Here is a 20,240-nt window from a genome sequence, read left to right as displayed (position 1 = left end):
GAGACCAGAGGGTACGAGATGGAGGGACAGAAAGACCCTCGCCCCACCCCAGCGCACAGCAAGGCTACATGTTTAGAATATTCTAACACTAGGAACTTACCCTGGTCTCAGATTTCACATCTGTGTGTCCCCGAAGCTGGCTAAGGTAGAGCCAAGGGGCATTACTCTGGGAATGCCGCTGCTGGGCAGAAGTCCTTTCTCAGTGGGATGCCTCCCTTTCTTCCAGCAGGATCCACACCTGGTCCTTCCTTCCCTGCAGATGGGCTTTCCAGTGCTGAGGACTTCCCTCCTCTGCCTGAGTCTGATCCTACATCTTTGGAGCCAGGGGCCAGGCATCCAGGGCCAAGAGTTCCAATTCGGACCCTGCCGGGTGGAGGGAGTCGTCCTCCAGGAACTGTGGGAGGCCTTCTGGGCCATGAAGGACATTGTGGTGAGTGAAGTGTTGTTCTGGACCCAGCCACAGGGGTTGCCGTGAGCGCCGGACGATATCTTATGACTATGGAGCCCTCTGTAACTCACTTATTATTTTCCTATATGATAACTCAAAGTCAGATGCATCACAAGCCCACATTCGCTCTTGCACATAAGGAAACAGAGGCTCAGAAAGATGTGGTCAATGTCTAGGAAAATAAACACAGCCCAAGGGGGATAGAGAAGGGATCCTGATTCACCTGGGCGTCATCTACGGCCCAGGGGGACAGGGGACTTCACCAACCAGCAGTCGTGGGAAATTCTTTGAGACCCACTGAAGTTTTTATCTGCCAGGCTCCTGCTAGTCTGTTCCCACCTGCCAAGGCTTTGGTTAAAGGTAGAAAGAATGGCAAATGCTGAGATGGGAGGGGGCGGCTTGTGAAATGTGACTGTGAATTTCACCAAGTCCCAAAAGTGACCCAGTACTCACACTGGCAAATGTGCTCCTTAAACAATGTTTTGGATTCCAGGTAGGAAGAGGGAGCTCGATGAGGCAGCCTGGGGGAGGGGAGAGTGAGGACTGGGGACAGAACATCTAGGTGTGATCTTGACCTTGAAACTGGGCACAGTGCCCCTCCCCCATCAGGTTCCTTGTTTGCACATTGAGGAGGCGGGAAGATGAGCTCTAAAACTCCTTTCTCGCAAGGATGATTTGACTATAATCCAAGATCTGGAGCGGGAGGCGGGGCTTCAGAGGAAGCTCCAAGGGCAAGAGGCAGCTCGAAGGTGCAGCCCCCACCCATGCCAACCCCTATGGAATATGGAGGCAAAACCCTGCCCCTAAGTCATTCATAAACCAAAGAGGCTTATTTCTTCCTGACCAAAGGAATCCAACAGGTTCCTGGGCTGTGAGAGCTCCTGGGATTCCATCCGCCCCGGGGATTAAGTATAGTGATTTTTGTGGCTAGAAATTTGTACCCTCACCCCAGGGGCCAACTCAGCACAGCCTTTCTTCGGTCCTCCCGTGGTCCTTCTGGCCTCTGAGATTTCAGACTGGATAGATTTGGGGGGTCAGCGTGCATTCGCAAGGTTGGTGTCTGTGCTGCCCCCGAAGCTGGACACATCTTTTCTTTCTATTCCCAAAGCAAGCTAAGGATAACATCACGAATGTCCGGCTACTACGGAAGGAGGTTCTGCATAACGTCTCGGTAATCAGACGCTGGGGAAAGACGATGCCTCTGTCTCATGACTTGTCTTCTATAGGTAGTGGTGAGGGGTGGTCTAGGGGAGGCTGACAGAAACTTCTCTTCTGCCTGTGCGTCCACTTAGGTCTCTTTGGTTCCCATCCTTCTCCCCCACTTTCTTCCCCTCACCTGACTGGGCGGTCAATGAGCATATGTACTGAGTCCTGATCCCTGCGAGGTGTTGAGCTCCACTCTGGAGCTCACGGGAGCTGGAGTGCAATTCCCGTGTTCCAGGGTGTCAGTTTTGTTTTCTCACTTGTCTTTCCAGTCCTTTCCCTGGACTCTCAACACTGAACCACCACGTGTCTTTCAGGGTCCATCACTCCCCTCTACAGCATTAGAGAGGCCATGTGGTGTAGAGGAAAGAATATTAACCAGATGGGGAGTCAGCGGTCCTGGGACCTAGGTCTGGGTCTGTGGTTCCTGCTGTAAATCAAAGGCACCACTCTGCATGCCCCCGAAGACTCCTTCAGATCTAATGTTTACTAACATCTCCTAGAAGATCTCTTTCTCTCTGTGCTTACCTTGCCTCATGTGGCACGTGGGTTGTGCATCCAGGGCCCGGGGTGGGGGGTGGGGCGGGGTGTGTGCAGAGGGCTCTTCGTGACTGAGACCCTCCCCAGAACGCTGAGAGCTGTTACCTTATCCGTGCCCTGCTGAAGTTCTACTTGAATACCGTTTTCAAAAACTACCAGGATAAGGCAGCTGACTTCAGGGTCCGGAAGTCATTCTCCACTCTGGCCAACAACTTCGTTGTCATCGTGTCAAAACTACAGCCCAGTGTGAGTAGAACAAAGCTGGGACCCAGTGCCCAGAGGAAATGGTGTATTTTGATAAGATGCCCTTCCTCCCCTCATCTTTTTTTATTTTTTTATTTTTAAATGTTTATTTATTTTTGAGAGAGAGAGAGAGAGAGAGAGCAGGGGAGAAGCAGACAGAGAAGACACAGAATCTGAAGCAGGATCCAGGCTCTGAGCTGTCAGCACAGAGCCTGATGCGGGGCTCGAACTCACAGACCCGTGAGATCATAACCTGAGCCAAAGGCAGACACTTATCTGATTGAGCCACCCAGGCGCCCCTCCCTCCCTGCACCTAGTCCTGTTTATTCCTTAACAGGGATTGAGTGCTGTGGTGGAAAAGGGTACAGGCTCTGGATACTACTAGTTCTGGGTTCCAGTTCAGATCTGCTTCTAACCAGCTGGATGACTCTTTGCAAAGAAGTCAACCTCCCTGAGTTTCACTTTTCTTACCTATAAAATGTAGATGCCCTACATGCAAGATGCCCTACATGGCAAGATGACCGTGCAAAAGAGAGGAGTCAGCCCCCACCACGGGTGGGAGTTCGGCAGTGGCGTGGCTACCTTGAGAATGTGGGACTCAGGGCCTGCCTTGGGAACCCCTCTGGCATCACTGGGAAGGAGTGGGAGGGGCTTGCCTCTGCTGCTATCCAACACTTGAACTTGACACAATTTCTTTTCTATTATTTAGCAGGAAAATGAGATGTTTTCTGTCAGTGACAGTGCACGCAGGCGGTTTCTGCTGTTCCAGAGAGCGTTTAAACAGGTAATCGATGCCAGAATTTGAGAGCCTGCTTATCCACGAGTAGACTAGACAGAACCGTCACACGAGGGTGCCTCAGAGGCCTAATGCAGAATTCACTGCAGGTGTCTCCACCCGCCGTGCCCGAAATCTACCTAATTTAGCACAAGCACAGGCGTATTTGCATTAGTTATCACGTGCTTTGCCCAAGCTCCACAAGCTACATGGTCCATGTTTGTGCCACTTGTCGCGTTAACATGCTTTTCTATCACCCTACAAGATGATTTCATTATCAAGGACTCTCCCTGTGCGTTTTATGAATACCTGAGCTAGGCAATTGGAGTTGGAAGGAGGCCCCCTACCCCCCCAAACACAGACTTCCAATCTCCAATATTTTCCATAATGCTCCAAAGTTCTAGTTTGTGAGGGAAAAAAAAGGCATGGGAAGATCTATTCCTGTCTCCCAAATAAAGACTACAAAGAAAATCCAATTTCATCCCCAGACCCCTGCTCCCAAAATATGATTTTGATCACTTTTTTGAGGAACAGATATATCAGCCTAAAAATAAATGGTGAAGAGGAATAATATACAGAGGAAAGGGGCCACCAGGGCCTCAGTTTCTTCATCTGCAGTTAGGAGGGTATCGAGATCTGCCCCGCACTGGGGTTCTAGAGTTCTTATTATCAGGAACTCCAGTGTTTCTCCCTCATTCCTTACCCATTGCTACGCACTGGTCCGTTGGTACTCACTGCCTCCCCCACCCCACCCCTGCCAAGGAATAAATGACGGGGCAGGGAGTGAGCTCAGCAGAGGCTATCCCAAAGGTGACACAGCCCATGACTCGGGGTCAGGCCAGCTCCAGGAGTGGTGTGTGGGAAAGAAATTTATTCTTGTGGCTAATGTGGTAGATCTTCCAATGTCCTTTCTCTTTAGTTGGACATAGAAGCGGCCCAGACCAAAGCCTTTGGAGAAGTGGACATTCTCTTGACCTGGATGGAAAAATTCTACCAGCTCTGAATGCCGAGACCAGGAAGGCGCCTTGTTCTCCATGTCATTTCCAACGTTCCATGTCCCTTCATGTGATAATATTCTCTGGGCACATCATGTCCTTGATGACGGGTTGCATTCTTGGCCGGGCTTATCTTCAAATACTTCATTCTTTAAGCGGCCCCAAAGATAGCCATGGAAGGTTCCCTTGGATGCTATGAGTAATCTACAAAGTAGACTCCTATATTTATTACAACTCTATTTAATTCCAGTCAGTGTTTTAACTGATGTCATATTTATTTGTCAGACTGTAAGTTCTGTGTAGGCAGCAAGGACTGTGTCCCATGCTTGTTTTTTATCCCCCACGATCCTTGACACTGTGGGGCAGTAGATGAGTGCTCAGTAAATGCTTAATAAACTAGATATTTTGTCTGTCTTTGAATTGTTGAGGAGCAATGAGGGGAGCTGGGATATGAAGTTGAACTTCAGGGCATGGAAATCATATATTTTTTTAAATGTTTCTTTATTTTTGAGAAAGAGAGACAGAGTGTGTGTGTGTGTGTGTGTGTGTGTGTGCACATGGGGGAGAGAGAGGGGCAGAGAGAGAGGGAGACAGAGGATTCGCAGGGGCTCTGTGCTGATACAGCAGAGTTCAAACACACAAACCTTGAGATCATGACCTGAGCTGAAATTGCAGGTTTAACCAGCTGAGCCACCCAGACACCCTGGAAATCATATTGTCATGAAATCTGCAGAAACACAACACTGGGGAGTGGTGAGGAGCACCGGTTTGAAATGTCAATGATGAAAGATATAAGGCAGGCTAAGTGCCCCGCACAAAGTAGGCTCTCCCTAAACATTTCAGTTCTCCCAATGTCACCCCCACCCATCCCTTCTCTTTGGGGACCCTCCTTCCATATCCTACTCATTCTTATCCACCGCTTGAGAGGGTGCCATTATCAAGCTGACCTTGCTTAGATGCTAATGGCGTCATCACACCTGAATATACTGCCCAATCTTTGATGACAATCCCCGTTGATTAAAAAGCAGGGAACTCAATTCTAGCAGCCTCTTCTTTCTAACTGTGGGCAAGTGCCCGGTGAGGCTGTGTTATGCATCCAGGAAAGCTCTTCTTAATAGCAAGACTGTGTGTTCTCTAGCCTCAAACCCTAGCTGAACTTTGTAGTGGACTTTAATCCAAAGATACAATGTCTGCCTATGCCCTTGCCAGAAAAACTTAGGAGAAAGTATATATAGGAGGGGAGATATGTCTTCTTTCACGACATTAAGTGCTATTACACAGCGCCTGGCCCCTTAAGAATCCACTCTCCTGACCCACCTTGCTATAAGCTACCTGGCAAAGAAATGAGGTGCGTTTCTGAAAGCAGAGAGATGTAATGGTTTGGGATGGCCAAACTAGCCCGGCACTAAAGAAAGTGCACAGATATCAGTGCTAGGCCATGGAAGAAAGATAAGGAGATGATGACACAAACTATCCTATTTTCAAAATAGGATAGACACTGATCAGGGTACTTATGGGCATCAAAGGAGGGAGACAGTAAAGAGGATAGATAGGTAGGTAGGTAGGTAGGTAGGTAGGTAGGTAGGTAGATGGATGGATGGATGGGTGGGTGGATGGATGGATAGATAGATAGATGGATAGATACATAGATAGATGGATAGATAGATGGATAGTCACTAACACAAGCATGGTTCTGAAAATTTATAACCCTTAATTGTCATCTCAAAATGAAATGTCCTTATCATAGGACTCAAGATGAATAGAAGCTCACTAGTAAGAGCCAGCCCTATGATCAGGGCAAAGATGTTGCCAGGGGCATTTCATACCAGGCCCCTTCCTAGCTCACAGGCCTGAGGCATGCCCTCATGAGGCGGTCTGGGGGCCTTTGACTGGTATGAGGCCCAAGACTGAGCAAGTCCCCCGAAGCAACACTTATGTCTATCCTCCAGTCTGATGCCATGTGTCTAGACCCAGGGCAGCAAAGACCCTGTGATCAAAGACACTCCGCAAATCCCGTTGGCTTGGAAGGGAAGCAGGTAGCACAGGGACAAATACTCTGCCTGCCCAGAGCCTACCTGAAAACCACAGAGGGCTGTAGAGGTGTGCAAGAAGAAACAGGAGGGGGTACAGAGCTATGTTCAGGAGAGACAGGAACAAGACTTAAGGTTAGTGTGGGAGGTAATAAGGGCTCCAAAAACAGAGGAGGTATTGGAAACCAGCAGATAGATAAGACTCATTGGCACCAAGGTCTGGGCCCAGGGGGACAGTGGGACAGGTGAGTCAGGCAGGGAATATTGACATAGTCATCTGAATCAGTGTCCTCTGCTTTGGCAACAGGCTTGTAGTAGAGGCTCACATATTCACAGCTGGTCTTCAGAGATGGGGCATGGAGCCAGAGAGTTTCCATTACCTGGGAACAACCAAAGAAGCATCACTGAATCTGGGTAGGGTGATTTTGGTATCTCTCCAGACAGATTTCCACAGTGGGCAATGGGGGGGGGGGGGGGCGGAGTATGTACATGGTTGCTGATTTCTCAAAGACAAAGACACAGAAGTGGCTGAGCTTCGCCAAGTGGCTTAACCTTGGGGAGTTTCAGGGTGGCATCTCACCTCAGGTGGCTGGAAAACACTTAGCTCTGATATGGGCAAGAAATGCCTTAAATGGGGCTCAGGCTAAAATCACACGGTTAAGCCTGGGGCTGAAGGAGACTCAGCTGCCAGAGGAGTTTCCCTTCTAGGATTAGACGGTGTGACTTGTGGAATAAATATGCATCTTCTTAGGGAGTTATTCAAGAGTAGGGTGAGTCATCCATAAGGACTCAGAGGAGCCGTGATGTGGCCTAACAGTGCATTCCAGGAAAGGGCTGGGTACTGAAGAGGAAGAAGGAAGCGTGCCACCTGGGCACAGTGCTGTTCCTCTTCCCCGGACAGAAACTTCAGGATCCTCTGCTTTCAGGATGGGTCAGTTCTTGGGAGGACAGGGTTGTGCCATGACCCCGCACTGTGCCATTATTGTAGCATCCACCCACGAAGGCTTCAGTAGGGGGAGTCACCTATTGCAATACAAGTCCTAGAACCAGGAGTCCGGCCCCATGAACATAGGAGGCGCCCAGGAAGTTCTAATGGAAGGAACTATAACTTTGTGTACTTTACCAGAGAGGGAATGAGCTGCAGTGTGCTTCAAAAATTTGTCTCCTAAGGCGTGTTACAGTTCACCGTTCGAGATTAATTTATTCTGCTTGAAAAATTAAGATACTCCTTCTGAAAGCTGAAATAGTGAGCCATTAACCCTACACACCTTGTTGTGGACTTGTTTGGTCAAGATTTTGTCCCTAAGAGTGGGACTGAGAGTCCCAAGCAGGGAGGAAGGATACGATTTGAGCAAAATACAGGCCCAGGTGAGGGTGTGTGTGGCCACAGGGAAGTTCAAGGAAAAGGGCTAATGTAAGGGAAGATGGGTGCTGCTGGATCATACCTAAACTACTGCGAACCTTCTCTAGGAGTGGGTAAGGGCAAGGGCAAGGGCAAGAAGCTAGAGGTAACTGTGGCAGAGCAGTTGCTTGTTGCTGGGTATCACTGTCCCTTCTTAGCAAAGCACACAATTGCTCAATTAGGGACTCTATTTCTCGGTCTCCCTTGAAGACAGGTGTGGCTACATGACTAAGTTATGCCCAATGGGATATGACTGGAAGTGATGTGTGAAACCTCAGGGTCATGGTCTTAGGGAAGCACCTTTCTCTTTCTGCCTCCTATGGGCTGGAATGTAGACATAATGCTGGTGATTGAGCATTGACTACGGACCAGTCAAGACTCCAGAGGAGGGCAGAGCAACAAGACAGAAGATGTTTGAGTCCCTGGATGACCCGGTGGCTCTGGCCACCTCTTCCTGGCCCCTGCCTTAACTTGGGAGGAAAATAGCCTTCCATCTTGTGAGCCCTGTGGGTTAGGGTCTGTTGCATTGGCTTAGTCTACACCCCAATTAAAACAGGAACATTTGCCACACTTATTTTTTTCCTTGTTCCTGAGGCAGTGGTATTTTTGACTACTACGGGCTACTCCAGAGAAGAAAATATTTTCTCTTCTTAATTTGGATAAACAAAGATGAATAGACAGTTTAAACACCTTTTACCCATCTGCCAATGGCCATCAATAGAAAACAGCAGTTCCCTACGTCCCTTCCTAGATTTCCACAGGAATCCTCCTCACCCAAGGGTTGAACCCTATGTACGTCTTGACATCTGCCAAGTCATCCTCGAGGCCAGGCTTCCTGCCTCCAGTGATGCGCAAACTACCTCCTCTCACCCTAGAGAGTTTACTAGAAAGCTCTCCCTCATATTAAGGTAAAACTGGGTAGATCCCACTCCCTTAAGACCTCCTGGAAATCGGAGCTCTTCCACCCCAAAGCCCTCCTCTGCAGGAATTGCCATCTGTCGCCTCTACTAAGCATCCATTTATACCCCCACGGTCATGCTTGGCTAGATAAGCCAGCTAATGAAGTCCACGACCGTTGTTGGGCAGTCTACTCACACCACCAAAGGACGAAAATCTTCCCAGACTGCGGGCCCAGGAGCTGCTGGGAAAGCCACGCCCTTCAGCTAACAGGCAGCTCGAGGAACCGCCCCCCTCCTCCTCCCCGGGCCAGACCCGGGTCTGGGGCCGCCCTCAGGGCAGCGGCTACCAATCAGGGGTGGGGGGCGGAGCTTACCTGCGGCGCGGCCGGGGGTGCTGACGCTCCAGGGCCTGCGAGAGGAGCCTCCCGCTCACCTAAAGACCCGGGGAGACAGAGGTGAGGGCGTGGCCGCGGGTCCGGCCCGCCCCCAGGCCCGCCGGAAACCCCGGGCGTGGGGCGTTCCCGGAGGCGCGGCGCTCGGGCGCAAACTCGGCATCTGGGCGGTTTCCGCCGCTGCACCGCGCCCGCGGGTCCCGCTCTGCCCGGCACCTGCCCCACCCGGCGGTCGCCGTCCCCAGCTCGCCCAGCCGCCGGCTCACCTGCAGCGTCCGCCGCCCGAGCACGCCGCGGGCAGGCGCTGTAGATGTTCTGGGAGCGTTGCGGCTGCGACGCGCGGCGCCGCTGCTGCGGGGGCCGCTGGGACGCCTCCAGGGCGCGCATCCTCACCGCCACTCGGCGGACCCGCCTGGAGAGGGCTGCCCGGCAGAGCCGCGGGGAAAGAGGAGAAAGGCGTCAGAGGCCGGTGGCCACCCCTCCCGGCCCTCGGGTCTCAGGAAATTAAAGGCGGTCTCTCTCCGCGGTGCTTGGCCGTGTCTGACGCGGAGATGCTCTGAGTGCTTGGGCACAGCCTTGTCCCCCACTGAAGACCAAAGGGCCCAAGCCACCCTCCTCGTTCTCATTTCCAGACATTGACCCCTCATCCCACATTCCTCACGTCCCTGGCTGCTCAACTAAAGCTCCTGCGTTTCCAGGCCGGGGGGGGGGGGGGGGCGTAGGGGGCGGGGTTCCAGCGGAGTCTGAAGCTCAGGCCCCTTTGGGAAGCTCACCTCGCCCTAACCGAGCCCCGAGCCGCTCACCTTTCCTCCTTTGAATGGCCCTTTTCACCAACAGTCCAACAAGCGTCAGCAGGATGAGGCTCAGGGCGGTGGGCACCAGGATGTGAAATCCTTGGTCTTCCATCCCAGACACCGGGCCTTGGTGGAAGGCTCTGAGGAAGGAAGGAGAGGGAGAGAGACAGTAGAAGTCTGGGAGTCTGGGAGGGAGAGAGGTTTAAGGCAGCTCCTCAGTAGCCAACTTTTGGGGAGATGTCTCACAGGTTTGTCCCTTTTTTTTAACACCCCCCCCCCCCCGCCCCGCCATCTGCCCCAAAGAGTCTTGTCTATGGAGTCAAGAAATTTGGATTCAAATTCAGGTTCAGCTTTCCACTGGCTGTGTGATCTTGAACCAGTCTCCCAACCTCTCTGAGCCTCCCATTTCCTGGGAAATGGGTACAGTAAAGCCTATTTCACAGAAGTGTTTAAGGCTGAAACAAAATTGTAGATATAAAGAAGTTAGAACACCTGGTCTAAGCAGCAGTTAGTAAATGTCAGTTCCCTTCTAAGCTTTTGCACCTCTGTTTCCTCACAAGATTATTGCAAATACTAAATGAGTTAAATTTCTTTTAAGTGGAAGAGACACTGTTCTCATAATGCTCCCTCTTGCTTATAAGGTCTTTCCTCCGTTTCCTCTACAAATTGAAACCTTACTTTCCTTAAAGGGTCAACACATAAGTTCTCTTTTTTTCTCCAGTCATGGCAAACTAGAATCAACTTTTTCTGTCTGTCCTCAACTCTTGTGTTTATATTGGTTACAACCCTTTTCACAGTCAGACTTGTATTAGTTAGTAAGATAAGACCTGGATATTGCATGTTTTCATCTTTCTTACATTTTCAATGTCCAACACATGGTAGAAACTAAGAGAATGTTGGTTGAATTGACTTGCATTCTCCACTGGTAGGCTGGTGTAGTTTACTGAGCCAGGAATCAGGAGTCCTGGTTCTATTTCAAACCACAACGTTCTCATGACTTCAGTTGCCTCATCTGTAAAACCCAAATGATGCTGGAGGTCCCTTTTCTCACTAACATGTTTGTCTTTGGTTAGGCAAAATAATTCCAATTATTATAGGTTTTCTTTGGCGTCTGCTCTAATGCTGCCCCCTAGTGGTCCATCGTCGCACTTTCCTAGGTGCTCCCCAGGCTTTAGACCCGCGCTGTCCTATAGAAATACAGTGTGGTCACATATGTAATTTTAAATACTCTAGAAACCACACTGAAAAAGTAAAACAGTGAAGCTAAATTTAGTAGTTAACAGTTTTATTGTTAATTTTATTCTTATTTAGTTCCCCATCAAAATAGATTTGAATGAACGCTGAGTGACTAAAAGATTTGGGTCTCATCTCTGCAGGGTGTCCTGCTGGGGCATTGAGAAGTGCGTTCTTGTTATTGGACTAATAAGTTAATGCGCTACACTCATAGGTAGGCTAGACACAAGAAGGGTCTCTGTTGGTGGACACTGCAGGAAGATTTCAATGGATCTCCTAACTCTAGGCTACTTTGCCTGACCTCTAGCCCATCCTGGATGGTGGAGACCTCTTACTTACCTCTGCCTGTGAAGCCTGCTGTGGTAGTTGTAGCTGGCCGTCTGGAGCCTACGAAGCACCCCCGGAGTTGAGGTCTTTGAGGTTGTGGTAGATGGCAGGAAGGTTGGGGGCTTGGTAACTGCTACTGAAGATGCTCTGGAAACTCGAAGGTGGTGAGAGATTCGGGTGGTGGGGGAGGGGTGGGTTGCTGGAGGAGCCTCAGTCCTTTGAGCTGGTGGGGTAGCTGCAGGAGATGGCGGGAAAGAGTGACCTTCCATATATACATTCTAGTCACCAGTAGGATGGGGTCACCCTCTCTTTCTTGAACACACTCTCCTTTCCCCTGGACTCCCCCTATTGCAGTCCTCATGGCCTGAAATGCCTTCTTAGCATGGCCTCTCCACCTAGTACCTTCTATGTATATTTGCCTCAAATGTCATTTCCTCCAGGAAGCCTTCCCTGACTTTCCAGGCAGAAGAGCTTGCTCTCCTCTGATCGTGGGAAAAGGCCTGTTTGCTGTTCCCTCCCCACTCTGCTTTATGCTGTAGTTGTGTGCTTGCCTGGTCTCTTCCATCCCACAACCTTGGGTATAAGATATGCTCAGTTAAACGATCCCTCTTGGCACCCAGAAAAGTTCTGTAGTGTCACAATGTTCAATTGATGTATCTACCTCATAAGATAGATGTGAAGATATGATGTAGATAATTGCATGTTAAAGATGCATTTAAAACAAGAAAAAGGTATGGAAATGTAAAAGTACCATTAGTATAATCATCCGACTTTTTATTGCAAAAGAGAGTTGTTAAAATCACTGTATGCCAGAAAATGAAGACAGCCCTGTGGGGAACAGGAGGCATGACCATCTCTGGCTGGAAAAGATCTGCCCAGTCTTGGTTCCCCAAGTCATTCATAAAAGAAGTGGGTTTTGTGAATGGAGCATTACTTGTGGTGCCACCTGGTGGTGATGTGTAAGTTCTGCAATTCGTGCCAAGTGCCCAGGCTTTGGGATGGGCTTGAAGGACATAGGGATGCTAATCTCTGGGAAGTACCGTCTCCCAAGACAGGGAAATACACATCTGAGACTCAGCTGTGCTTTGCCAACCATTCCATGAACTGAACACATATTCCCCCCTCCACTGTCACAATGCCCCCACATCATCGCCCCCACCTCTCCTACCTCAGCTTTGGTGAACTGACCTTTAGGTATGAATTCAAGAGAATCGGCATGTGCAGGCATCTGGAACCAAGGGGGCATCGGTCTATGTAAAAATTTATGAAACCATCTTGGAGGCTCAGGCATCAGCTCGTCTTCCCAGAATGGGTCATACTCTATCGAGGCAAAGGGAATAAATACACTGGGGTGGGGGGGCTCTCGGAGGAGACTGAGACCCCAGGAAGGGATGTTGGTATGAGTTGAAGCTGACTCAGCCAGGGTGGATGGCAGTGGGAGGACGAGGCCAGAGTCCACCAGGAAGAGCAGAAAAAGAATGGGCTGGAAACTTCCCTGAAAGAAATGCTCTTTCACCCTTGCTCAGTGGCCACTGGGATTTTAGAATGGCTGTTGAATTAGTGGTTGCATAGGAGTTAAGAAGTCAGTAGAGGAATGGAGAAAGGTGGGATTTGGGAGACATATGGAAAGGCTCATATCATAAAATACCAAGTTTGACCTACAAATGTGACTTGAAAAATGACTGTCTTTCCTTGATAGTTATCCCTGCTATGTCTCATGGGACAGCTATGTAAGGCAGTTATGTCCTTTTGCTTCCAATTTCCTCCCATCTCAGAGCCTCTCCTGTACCTTAAACCCTCATTCCCCTCAGACCTTGGGTAGTGCGGATAGAATACAATGCAAGGAGAGCGTTTATTTGTTCCTTTCAAATGGTTTGGGTCGGAAATTTGGGGGACTGTGAAGTTAATTCACTGTATGAGGTTTCAACTATGCAAATCCCAATTATCTTTGGACTGGCTAGCATGGTAATAGCATGACAGTCTGTAGGACTACTGTAGTTCAGTGGTTCTCCCAGCCTTCCCGGGTGGTGACATTTGCTAGGTGCACTGAGCCTCCTTGGGGGGGGGGGCACCTACCACTGTGGACACTCAGGGTGACCTGCTGGGTCTTGCCCCGGTCTGTTCTCATGCCTGTCCCACAGGCATAGACTCCGCTGTCACTCTTGGTCAGCTCTGTCACCTCCACTAGGAACACATTCTGATCTGGATATGGCTTCAGGGTGACTCGGTGCTTGTATTCTTCCTTGACGAAATTCTTGCTGGACACGACGGTGGAACATACTCCAGATTCAGCCACTTCCCGGCACAGATACAACCTCACATGTTTTTGAGGAAGCGGGCACTCAATGGTAATGGAGCTACCCAGAATTCCCTCCAGCTTTACTTCTGGGAGGTTCCTCAGAGCCCCAGCCACTGCAGGGAGAGGGAGTTAATGTACAGGAAGCCCCATTTCCAACCACATCCCCAACTCCCGCCCTATTTCCAACCCAGGCCCCGGCCCAGTCTCACACTCATCTCTCTAGCTTCAGCCTTATCCCCATCATCAGCCCAAGCCTCAGATCACCTTAGCCTCGACCTTCTCCTGATCTCTAGCCCTAGCCTCATCCTCAACCTCCTCCTATCCCTAACCCTATGTACATCCTCAGTCTGACTCCATGTTCTTCCCTAGCCCTTTGCCCAAGCCTGACTCCCAGCTGGACCTCTCTCAGCCCAAACCTTAACATAACCCTCACCCTCATTCGAACCCAAACCCCTAAGATCTCAGTTACCAAACCCCTAAGAAGTCAAAGCTACTATCAAAACTTCTGTCCCACGCCGAGGAGAGATGATATGCCATAGCAACCCCAATCAGCACATAGCACCCAACAGATTTCAGGGCGGTGTTGGGAGGCACAGTGCGATTTTGCTGCAACAGCTTTCCTGTCTAGTTTTGTTTTGCTCAGATCCATTCAGCCAAAACGACTGCTCACCCTCAGTTTTGTTTGTTAAATCATTTTTTTTTTAAGCATTTGTTGAATGCCTTTTATGTGGCAGGAAGATGGCTGGCATCCCTCCCTGCACAGAATGAATCATTTAGTGGGCAGTACAAATGGACACTCACTACAGAGTCATGCGATACACCCCACAACAGAGATATGCAGGGAGGCTTGGAAGCAGTGATCAGAGAAACTGGATCCAGGCTGCTGCCAAGGGATGGTGTAGTTTGAGGCAGGGTTTCTGGAAGAAGTGATGTCTAAGTTGTGACCTGAAAGACTGAGTGTGGAGGGCAACTGAGAGAATGATGGTCTTCATTGAATGAGGGAACACAGATGGAATGCAAGGGTGTGTGTGTGTGTGCACATGTGCACAGGTGTATACACATTGTATGTTTGTTGGGGAGGGTGGGAGCAGGGAGGAATAGAATAGAACAGAATACAATACAATACAATACAATACAATACAATAAAAGTTTATGCTTTGGCTGAGAGAAGGCAGATCTAACACAGTTGAGTCAGATGGGAAAAGAGGGTAAGTCCAAATATGATTAATTATCAACTAAATGGGTCCCAATAAGTGTCTGCATATTCCTGGAAAGAGGGGCAGAGGGTGAAGTATGTGTGTTGGAGTGGGGCCAGGGAACTTGGGTAGAAGAAGAAAAGACTCTTCCAGGCAATGAGCACAGTCCTCAAAGAGGCTGGGATATGAGAGAGAACATGGCATGTTCATGGAGAGAAGTTGACAGACTTCTTGAAATTCATCCCCTGACCACACATTAAGAATAGCTCCAAGGAGTTTAGTAAGATAAGGAAAGTCAAAGAAAGAAGCAGGGCTTGAGGTTTCTGGACAAGCAGAGAGTGCTGAAGAGGACATTCCGGAGGGAGCAGAGAGTGTGGACACCAGTGAAGAGGTAGAAACAACCATGGGAGTATGAGAATGGGGGATAGGGGCTGGAAGGGGGAACGTTTACAGGAGTGTGTTCAAGTCTAAGAGTGTAACTGGTGTTAACATGGTAGGGATAAGAGGAGGGTCCAGCCAGAACATGTAATATCTAACATGGAAACTTGCACACAAATAATCCAATGCTGTTTCAAATCTGCTGGAAACCTAGGTGTGTGAGGCAGCCTCATGACTGGAACATGGCAATGGAAGGGTGACCCATTCAAAAGACAAAGACCCAATCAAGGGGGTGGGGGAATTACCCTGTGTGTCCAGACAGCCCACACCTGTGTGTAAAGCCCAGCATCTGAGAGTGAGCATGTATTTTTGGACCAACCCAGCCAGAAAGGGGCATGAATGCTGCTTTCCCAAGAGCAAGATGCTACAATATGGGCAGGAGCAAGATAGAGCAAAGGGAGGTCATCACACCTCGAGTGACCTCACTCTGCTCAGGAATGAGCTTCTGGTAAACCCTTGGCTTACCCAGATCCCCTGCGGTGGGCTGCATGTTTGTGTTCCCCTAGTATTCGCGTGTTGAAGCCCTAACCTTCAATGTGATGGTAGTAGGAGATGAGTCCTTTGGGAAGTAATTAGGGTTAGATGAGGTTAGTAGGGCCCTCATAATGGGATTAGTGTCCCTCTTCTCTCCATGTACACAAGAAGAAGCCATGTAAGGACCCAGAGAGATGGTGGCTGTCTGTAAGCCAGGAAGAGGACCCTTACCAAGGACAGTATTTGTCGGCACCTTGATCTTGGGCTTCTAGTTTCCAGAACTGTTAGAAATGAACTCTACTGTTTAAGCCACACTGTCTATGATGTTTTATTAAAGCAGCCAGAAGAGACAAAGCAAGGCATCCTTATTGTCTAAACCCTGGACAGATGAAGCACAAGAAAAGCTGCTGGGTACTCTGAGCTCTGGTCCCAAGGAAGCACTAGTTGGTGAGATGAAAGGACAAGACCCCAGCTCTCCTTGGAGTTCACAGTAGCTTCTAACCCGCAACCAGGGTTTAGAAAAGCAGATTTCCCAAAGAGAGAAAAGATAGATGTAATTTCCTGGTTTCGAATTTATGCCCGGTGTGCACATGAGGCATGTTGGAGGAACTTAGTAGGATGCTGGTGACCTGATCTTACCCTTTGGCATGGTGATTACATCTGTCTAGGGTGGGGCCTATGAATCTGCATTTTAAAATAAGCTTCCCAGGTGTCCTTGAATTTTTGCAATTCTGAACTACATAACTATGTTTCCATATGATTCTGGGGAATAAAAGGAGGGGTGGAAGTAGGTGTCTAAGGGACCCAACCCCTTTAATATTGGTGTTTTAGAGAGGCTACTTAGTAAGTGACATTAATGTCTAACTTGGTGACTTGATTTTCAGTGGCGATGGTAGAGGACAGGGGTATAGGTGATTTAAAAGGTCACTCTCGATATATAGTTAGATATAAATATATATGTTTGGACCATGGGAGAAAAACACATCATTTCCATGATGAAAATTATGGTAAATGCTCCAAAGGCCTTGGCTGGGGTGGTGCCTTGAAGATGGGCTTCGGATTCTGTTGAGCAGTGGTTTTCCGGCTGATGAGAACCCTCGCAACTCAAGTCACAGCAGAATTCTTTCTGGAAGAAGGAAGCTGGCCTGCAACTTTTTTTTAGTGTTTATTTATTTTTGAGGGAGAGAGCATGAGGGAGGGGCAGGGAGAGAATCCCAAGCAGGATCCACACTGCCAGCACAGAGGCCAATGCAGGGCTCGAACTCATGAACCGTGAGATCATGACCTGAGCCCAAACCAAGGGACGGACGTTTAACTGACTGAGCCATCCAGGCGCCCCTGAGACTTCTATGTTTACCAGATGGAGTGTGAACTTTTTTAAAAGATGAGAAACGTTCTACTCAACTTCCTACTCCCACATACACCAACATGTGTGTCCAGGCAGACTGTCTGCTTTTTGTCCTGTCGCAATGAATAGAGTGTCCCCCCTCCTCCCCAAAGCCAGTTCTTCTTCCTGTGTCCTGAGTCCAACCTGCTCACCTTCTTTAGAACTTCTCTTCCACCCTGATCGCTCTCTCCTCGCCGTGTCATTTGGTTTCTTCTTTGCTATCATTGCCATGGCTTACACACTTGCTCTGATATTGGCCATATTGAAAAAACCCTCCATCTACCTTTTGCCTCCCCTTCAGATGCCACCCCTCTTCTGTTCTATTTCTCAAATGAGTCATCAAGGTCGCAGAATCCACTTTCATACCTCCCACTTCTTCCACCTATGCCTGTCAGAATTGTGTCTCCAACATTCCACTAGAACTGCTAGTCAAGGTCAGCAAAAATTTCCTAGCTTCCACATTCGATGTCTTTGTCTTCATTTACTTGCCCTCTTGGCAGCATGTAAGGGAACTGAGCCCTCCCACCTTGAAATGCTTACTTTTCGTGGCTTCCCTAACACCACACTCACAATGACTGCTCCTTTTCAATCTCCTTACTTTCCTCTCCTTCTCTATCCACCTCTCAGTATTGGGTTGCCCTAAGGCCTGGTACTTATGCCTGGTCTCTTCTCAGTCTTCCCTTCCTCTCCCCACATTAGTTCATTTACTCCCATGGCTTGTAATGCCAACTGTATGTAGTTTTTTCCAGAACATTTATCTCTAGTCTTGTCTTTTTTACCTCTAAACTCTAGAATCACCTTTCTGATATCGCCACTTGGACTCTACTTGAATATCTAAGATGTATTTCAAACTTACCATGGCAAAACAAATAGACGAACAAAAAAAGAATTCTTGATTTCTCTTCCAAAACCTGTTCTAAGCTCTTCCTGTTTCAGAAGAGAGTACCGGCATCCACCCAACTGCTGAAACCCAAAACTCATTCCCATATTATATTAAATAATCAAGAATAAATTTTAGGGGTGTGTGTGTGTGCGTGTGTGTGTGTGTGTGTGTGTACTGGGTCACAACATCACGCATATGTATTATTACTTTTATGGGTCAAGGTGAAAAAGCCTACATCATGTAATACATTTTTGTTTTATTGTGGAACTTCCCCTAGGGCCATGTGGTCTATGGTTTGTGCCCCATGCACTGAGCTCTTGGAACAAGGACAATTCCAATATTTGTACAACCTGGGGCAGAAATACAAATAAAGACCCCCAATATCATATGTCTAAATATTTTAAAATCATAAATCAAGATAATAAACCGATGAGTAAAGTATGTCCTATGACCCATCTTGACAAATTCACACACCTTAGATGTCCACTCAGAAATACTTCTGTGTTGGGGGCACCTGGGTGGCTTAGTAGGTTAAGCGTCCAACTTTAGCACAGGTCATGATCTCATGGTTCATGAGTTTCATCCCCGTGTCAGGCTCTCTGCTGACAGCTCAGAACCTGGAGCCTGCTTTGGATTCTGTGTCTTCCTCTCTCTCTGCCCGGCTCCCCCTCATGCTCTGTCTTTCTGTCTCTCAAAAATAAATAAACATTAAAAAAATTTTAATAAAAATAAAAATAAATAAAACATTTCTATGTGGGAAGAATGTCTCCAAGTCTCCTACTCCTAGCATCTGTCCTATAGCCCCTTCTTTTCTCATCCCAACTCCTGCCAACACCACAAGAGTCCTAGTACATATATAGCAGATAATCCAGGTTTCATGTATTAGCTCCGCCCATCTCATTCCAAACAGCCTTTTATAGAATAAGATAGAATTCTAGGATAGAAGACCCAGTATGGAGGCTTATACGGTCATTGAAAGTGGGCCCAGAGTCATCTGGACAAGGAGCTCGAGGTCTAGAAGAGGGGATATGAGTGTGGGCTTGAGGAGGACAATCCCCTTGGGCCTGTGAACTCCTCACTCTCTGAGGATGGGCACAAAGGGAGATGGACTAGATCCAGAGCAGGGACCCCTCTGGCCCAGCTAGAATGGTGGTGTTGCTCAGGACAGACTACAGTGCTGCAGTTCAAGTACCCTTAACTCCTAGAGAGCTTCTACCCCCACTGAACCACTCTTTCTTCTCAAGCCTAAGTTTAGTTAACCATCCACTGTGTTGACATAAGTCCTCTCACAGAGTCTGACATTTCATTAAAACTGCATTTCCTTGGACTTTTAGGGTGTTTCAATCTTTGACTCAACAAATATTTGACTTCTTCCATATTCAAGCCATTAGAAATAAAGCAAATATGAATAAAAAATCATTTTGACCTTCAAGGAGCTCACCAATTAATCAACAAAATAAAGTGAATACATGCCAAGTCACAATATAAGGCAGAATGAGGTCAGCTCTTGGGATTCAGAACACAGGGTTCTGGAAAGCGTACAAGGAGGTGGAGGTTGAAGTGAATTCTGAAGGGCTCATAAAAGGTGGAGATGAGAGGAAGGATGTTATCAGCAGAAGGAATGGCATGAGTAAGAACATGGTGACAGGAATGTCCAGCACATGTTTAAGGAGGAGTCCTCTTTGGCTGGAGGTTAGGGAAGCACAGGGGAGTGTGGTAAGCTCAGAGGGTAAAAGGGGAGCACAAGGTAGGAGTTTGTAGGCAGTGGGAGCCATTGAAGGTTTCTAGGAAGGGCGATCCTATGATTAGAGTCAAGCATTAGAGAGAGTAATCTGGATTCACCAGTGGGTCAGTTTGGAGGAAGTGGGATAGTTATGAGATGACTTTGAGTTCTGTTCCTTTCCATTCCCTCTGTTACCTCTCTAGTAGAGGCTGCTTATCCCGGTCATGCTAATCCAGAAATTACATGAACTGGCCATTAATTGGGTCAAAGTCTGGGTGGGAATAAGTGGTAAGAGGTGGTAAAAAAATCATTCTGGCATTTGCACCTGATATCAGAGATAGTTAAGATGGATAGAATAGCTTGTTTGGATGGGGGCTAAAAAGGAACTTGAATTATGGTGCTAGGTATGTTGCATTTCAGCTCTTGGTGGGAGACTAAAGTGGGGGTTCCCAGAAGGCAGCTATTGGGATTCAGAAGACAGGGCTGAAGATATTAAACTTGAGGAATGGATTAGGGTTACTGAACTGATGAAGGAGTCCTTGTTTAAAGCTGAAAGTTG

The 20,240-nt window shown here is 48.3% G+C and overlaps 2 protein-coding genes and 1 long non-coding RNA gene across 3 annotated transcripts in view; 2 read left to right on the top strand and 1 right to left on the bottom strand.

The window, feature by feature from the left end:
- Window positions 1-206: 206 nt before the first annotated feature.
- IL24 (interleukin 24) lies at window positions 207-4,749 on the top strand. Its single transcript, XM_042976072.1, has 4 exons — window positions 207-430; window positions 1,557-1,619; window positions 3,144-3,218; window positions 4,129-4,749. The coding sequence occupies exons 1-4, from the start codon at window positions 260-262 to the stop codon at window positions 4,210-4,212; spliced, it is 393 nt and encodes a 130-aa protein (XP_042832006.1). The 5' UTR covers window positions 207-259; the 3' UTR covers window positions 4,213-4,749.
- Window positions 4,750-4,840: 91 nt separating this feature from the next.
- The window catches only part of FCMR (Fc fragment of IgM receptor), a 15,930-nt gene continuing 530 nt past the window's right edge, over window positions 4,841-20,240 (bottom strand). The window contains exons 2-8 of the mRNA XM_042976084.1: window positions 13,358-13,693; window positions 12,470-12,601; window positions 11,294-11,516; window positions 9,731-9,861; window positions 9,194-9,349; window positions 8,910-8,968; window positions 4,841-6,614 (exon numbers count right to left, since the gene is read on the bottom strand). Coding sequence (XP_042832018.1) covers window positions 6,438-6,614; window positions 8,910-8,968; window positions 9,194-9,349; window positions 9,731-9,861; window positions 11,294-11,516; window positions 12,470-12,601; window positions 13,358-13,693 — 1,214 coding nt within the window. The 3' untranslated portion in view covers window positions 4,841-6,437. The remainder of the gene's footprint in view (window positions 6,615-8,909; window positions 8,969-9,193; window positions 9,350-9,730; window positions 9,862-11,293; window positions 11,517-12,469; window positions 12,602-13,357; window positions 13,694-20,240) is intronic.
- Window positions 14,684-20,240, top strand: part of LOC122235824 — a 16,978-nt gene continuing 11,421 nt past the window's right edge. Inside the window, exon 1 of the long non-coding RNA XR_006213894.1 lies at window positions 14,684-15,167. This is a non-coding gene — a long non-coding RNA (uncharacterized LOC122235824). The remainder of the gene's footprint in view (window positions 15,168-20,240) is intronic.

This window comes from Panthera tigris, chromosome F3 (genome assembly GCF_018350195.1).
Source record: "Panthera tigris isolate Pti1 chromosome F3, P.tigris_Pti1_mat1.1, whole genome shotgun sequence".
Taxonomy (NCBI): Eukaryota; Metazoa; Chordata; class Mammalia; order Carnivora; family Felidae; genus Panthera; species Panthera tigris.
This window is presented reverse-complemented; position numbering and strand designations above follow the sequence as displayed.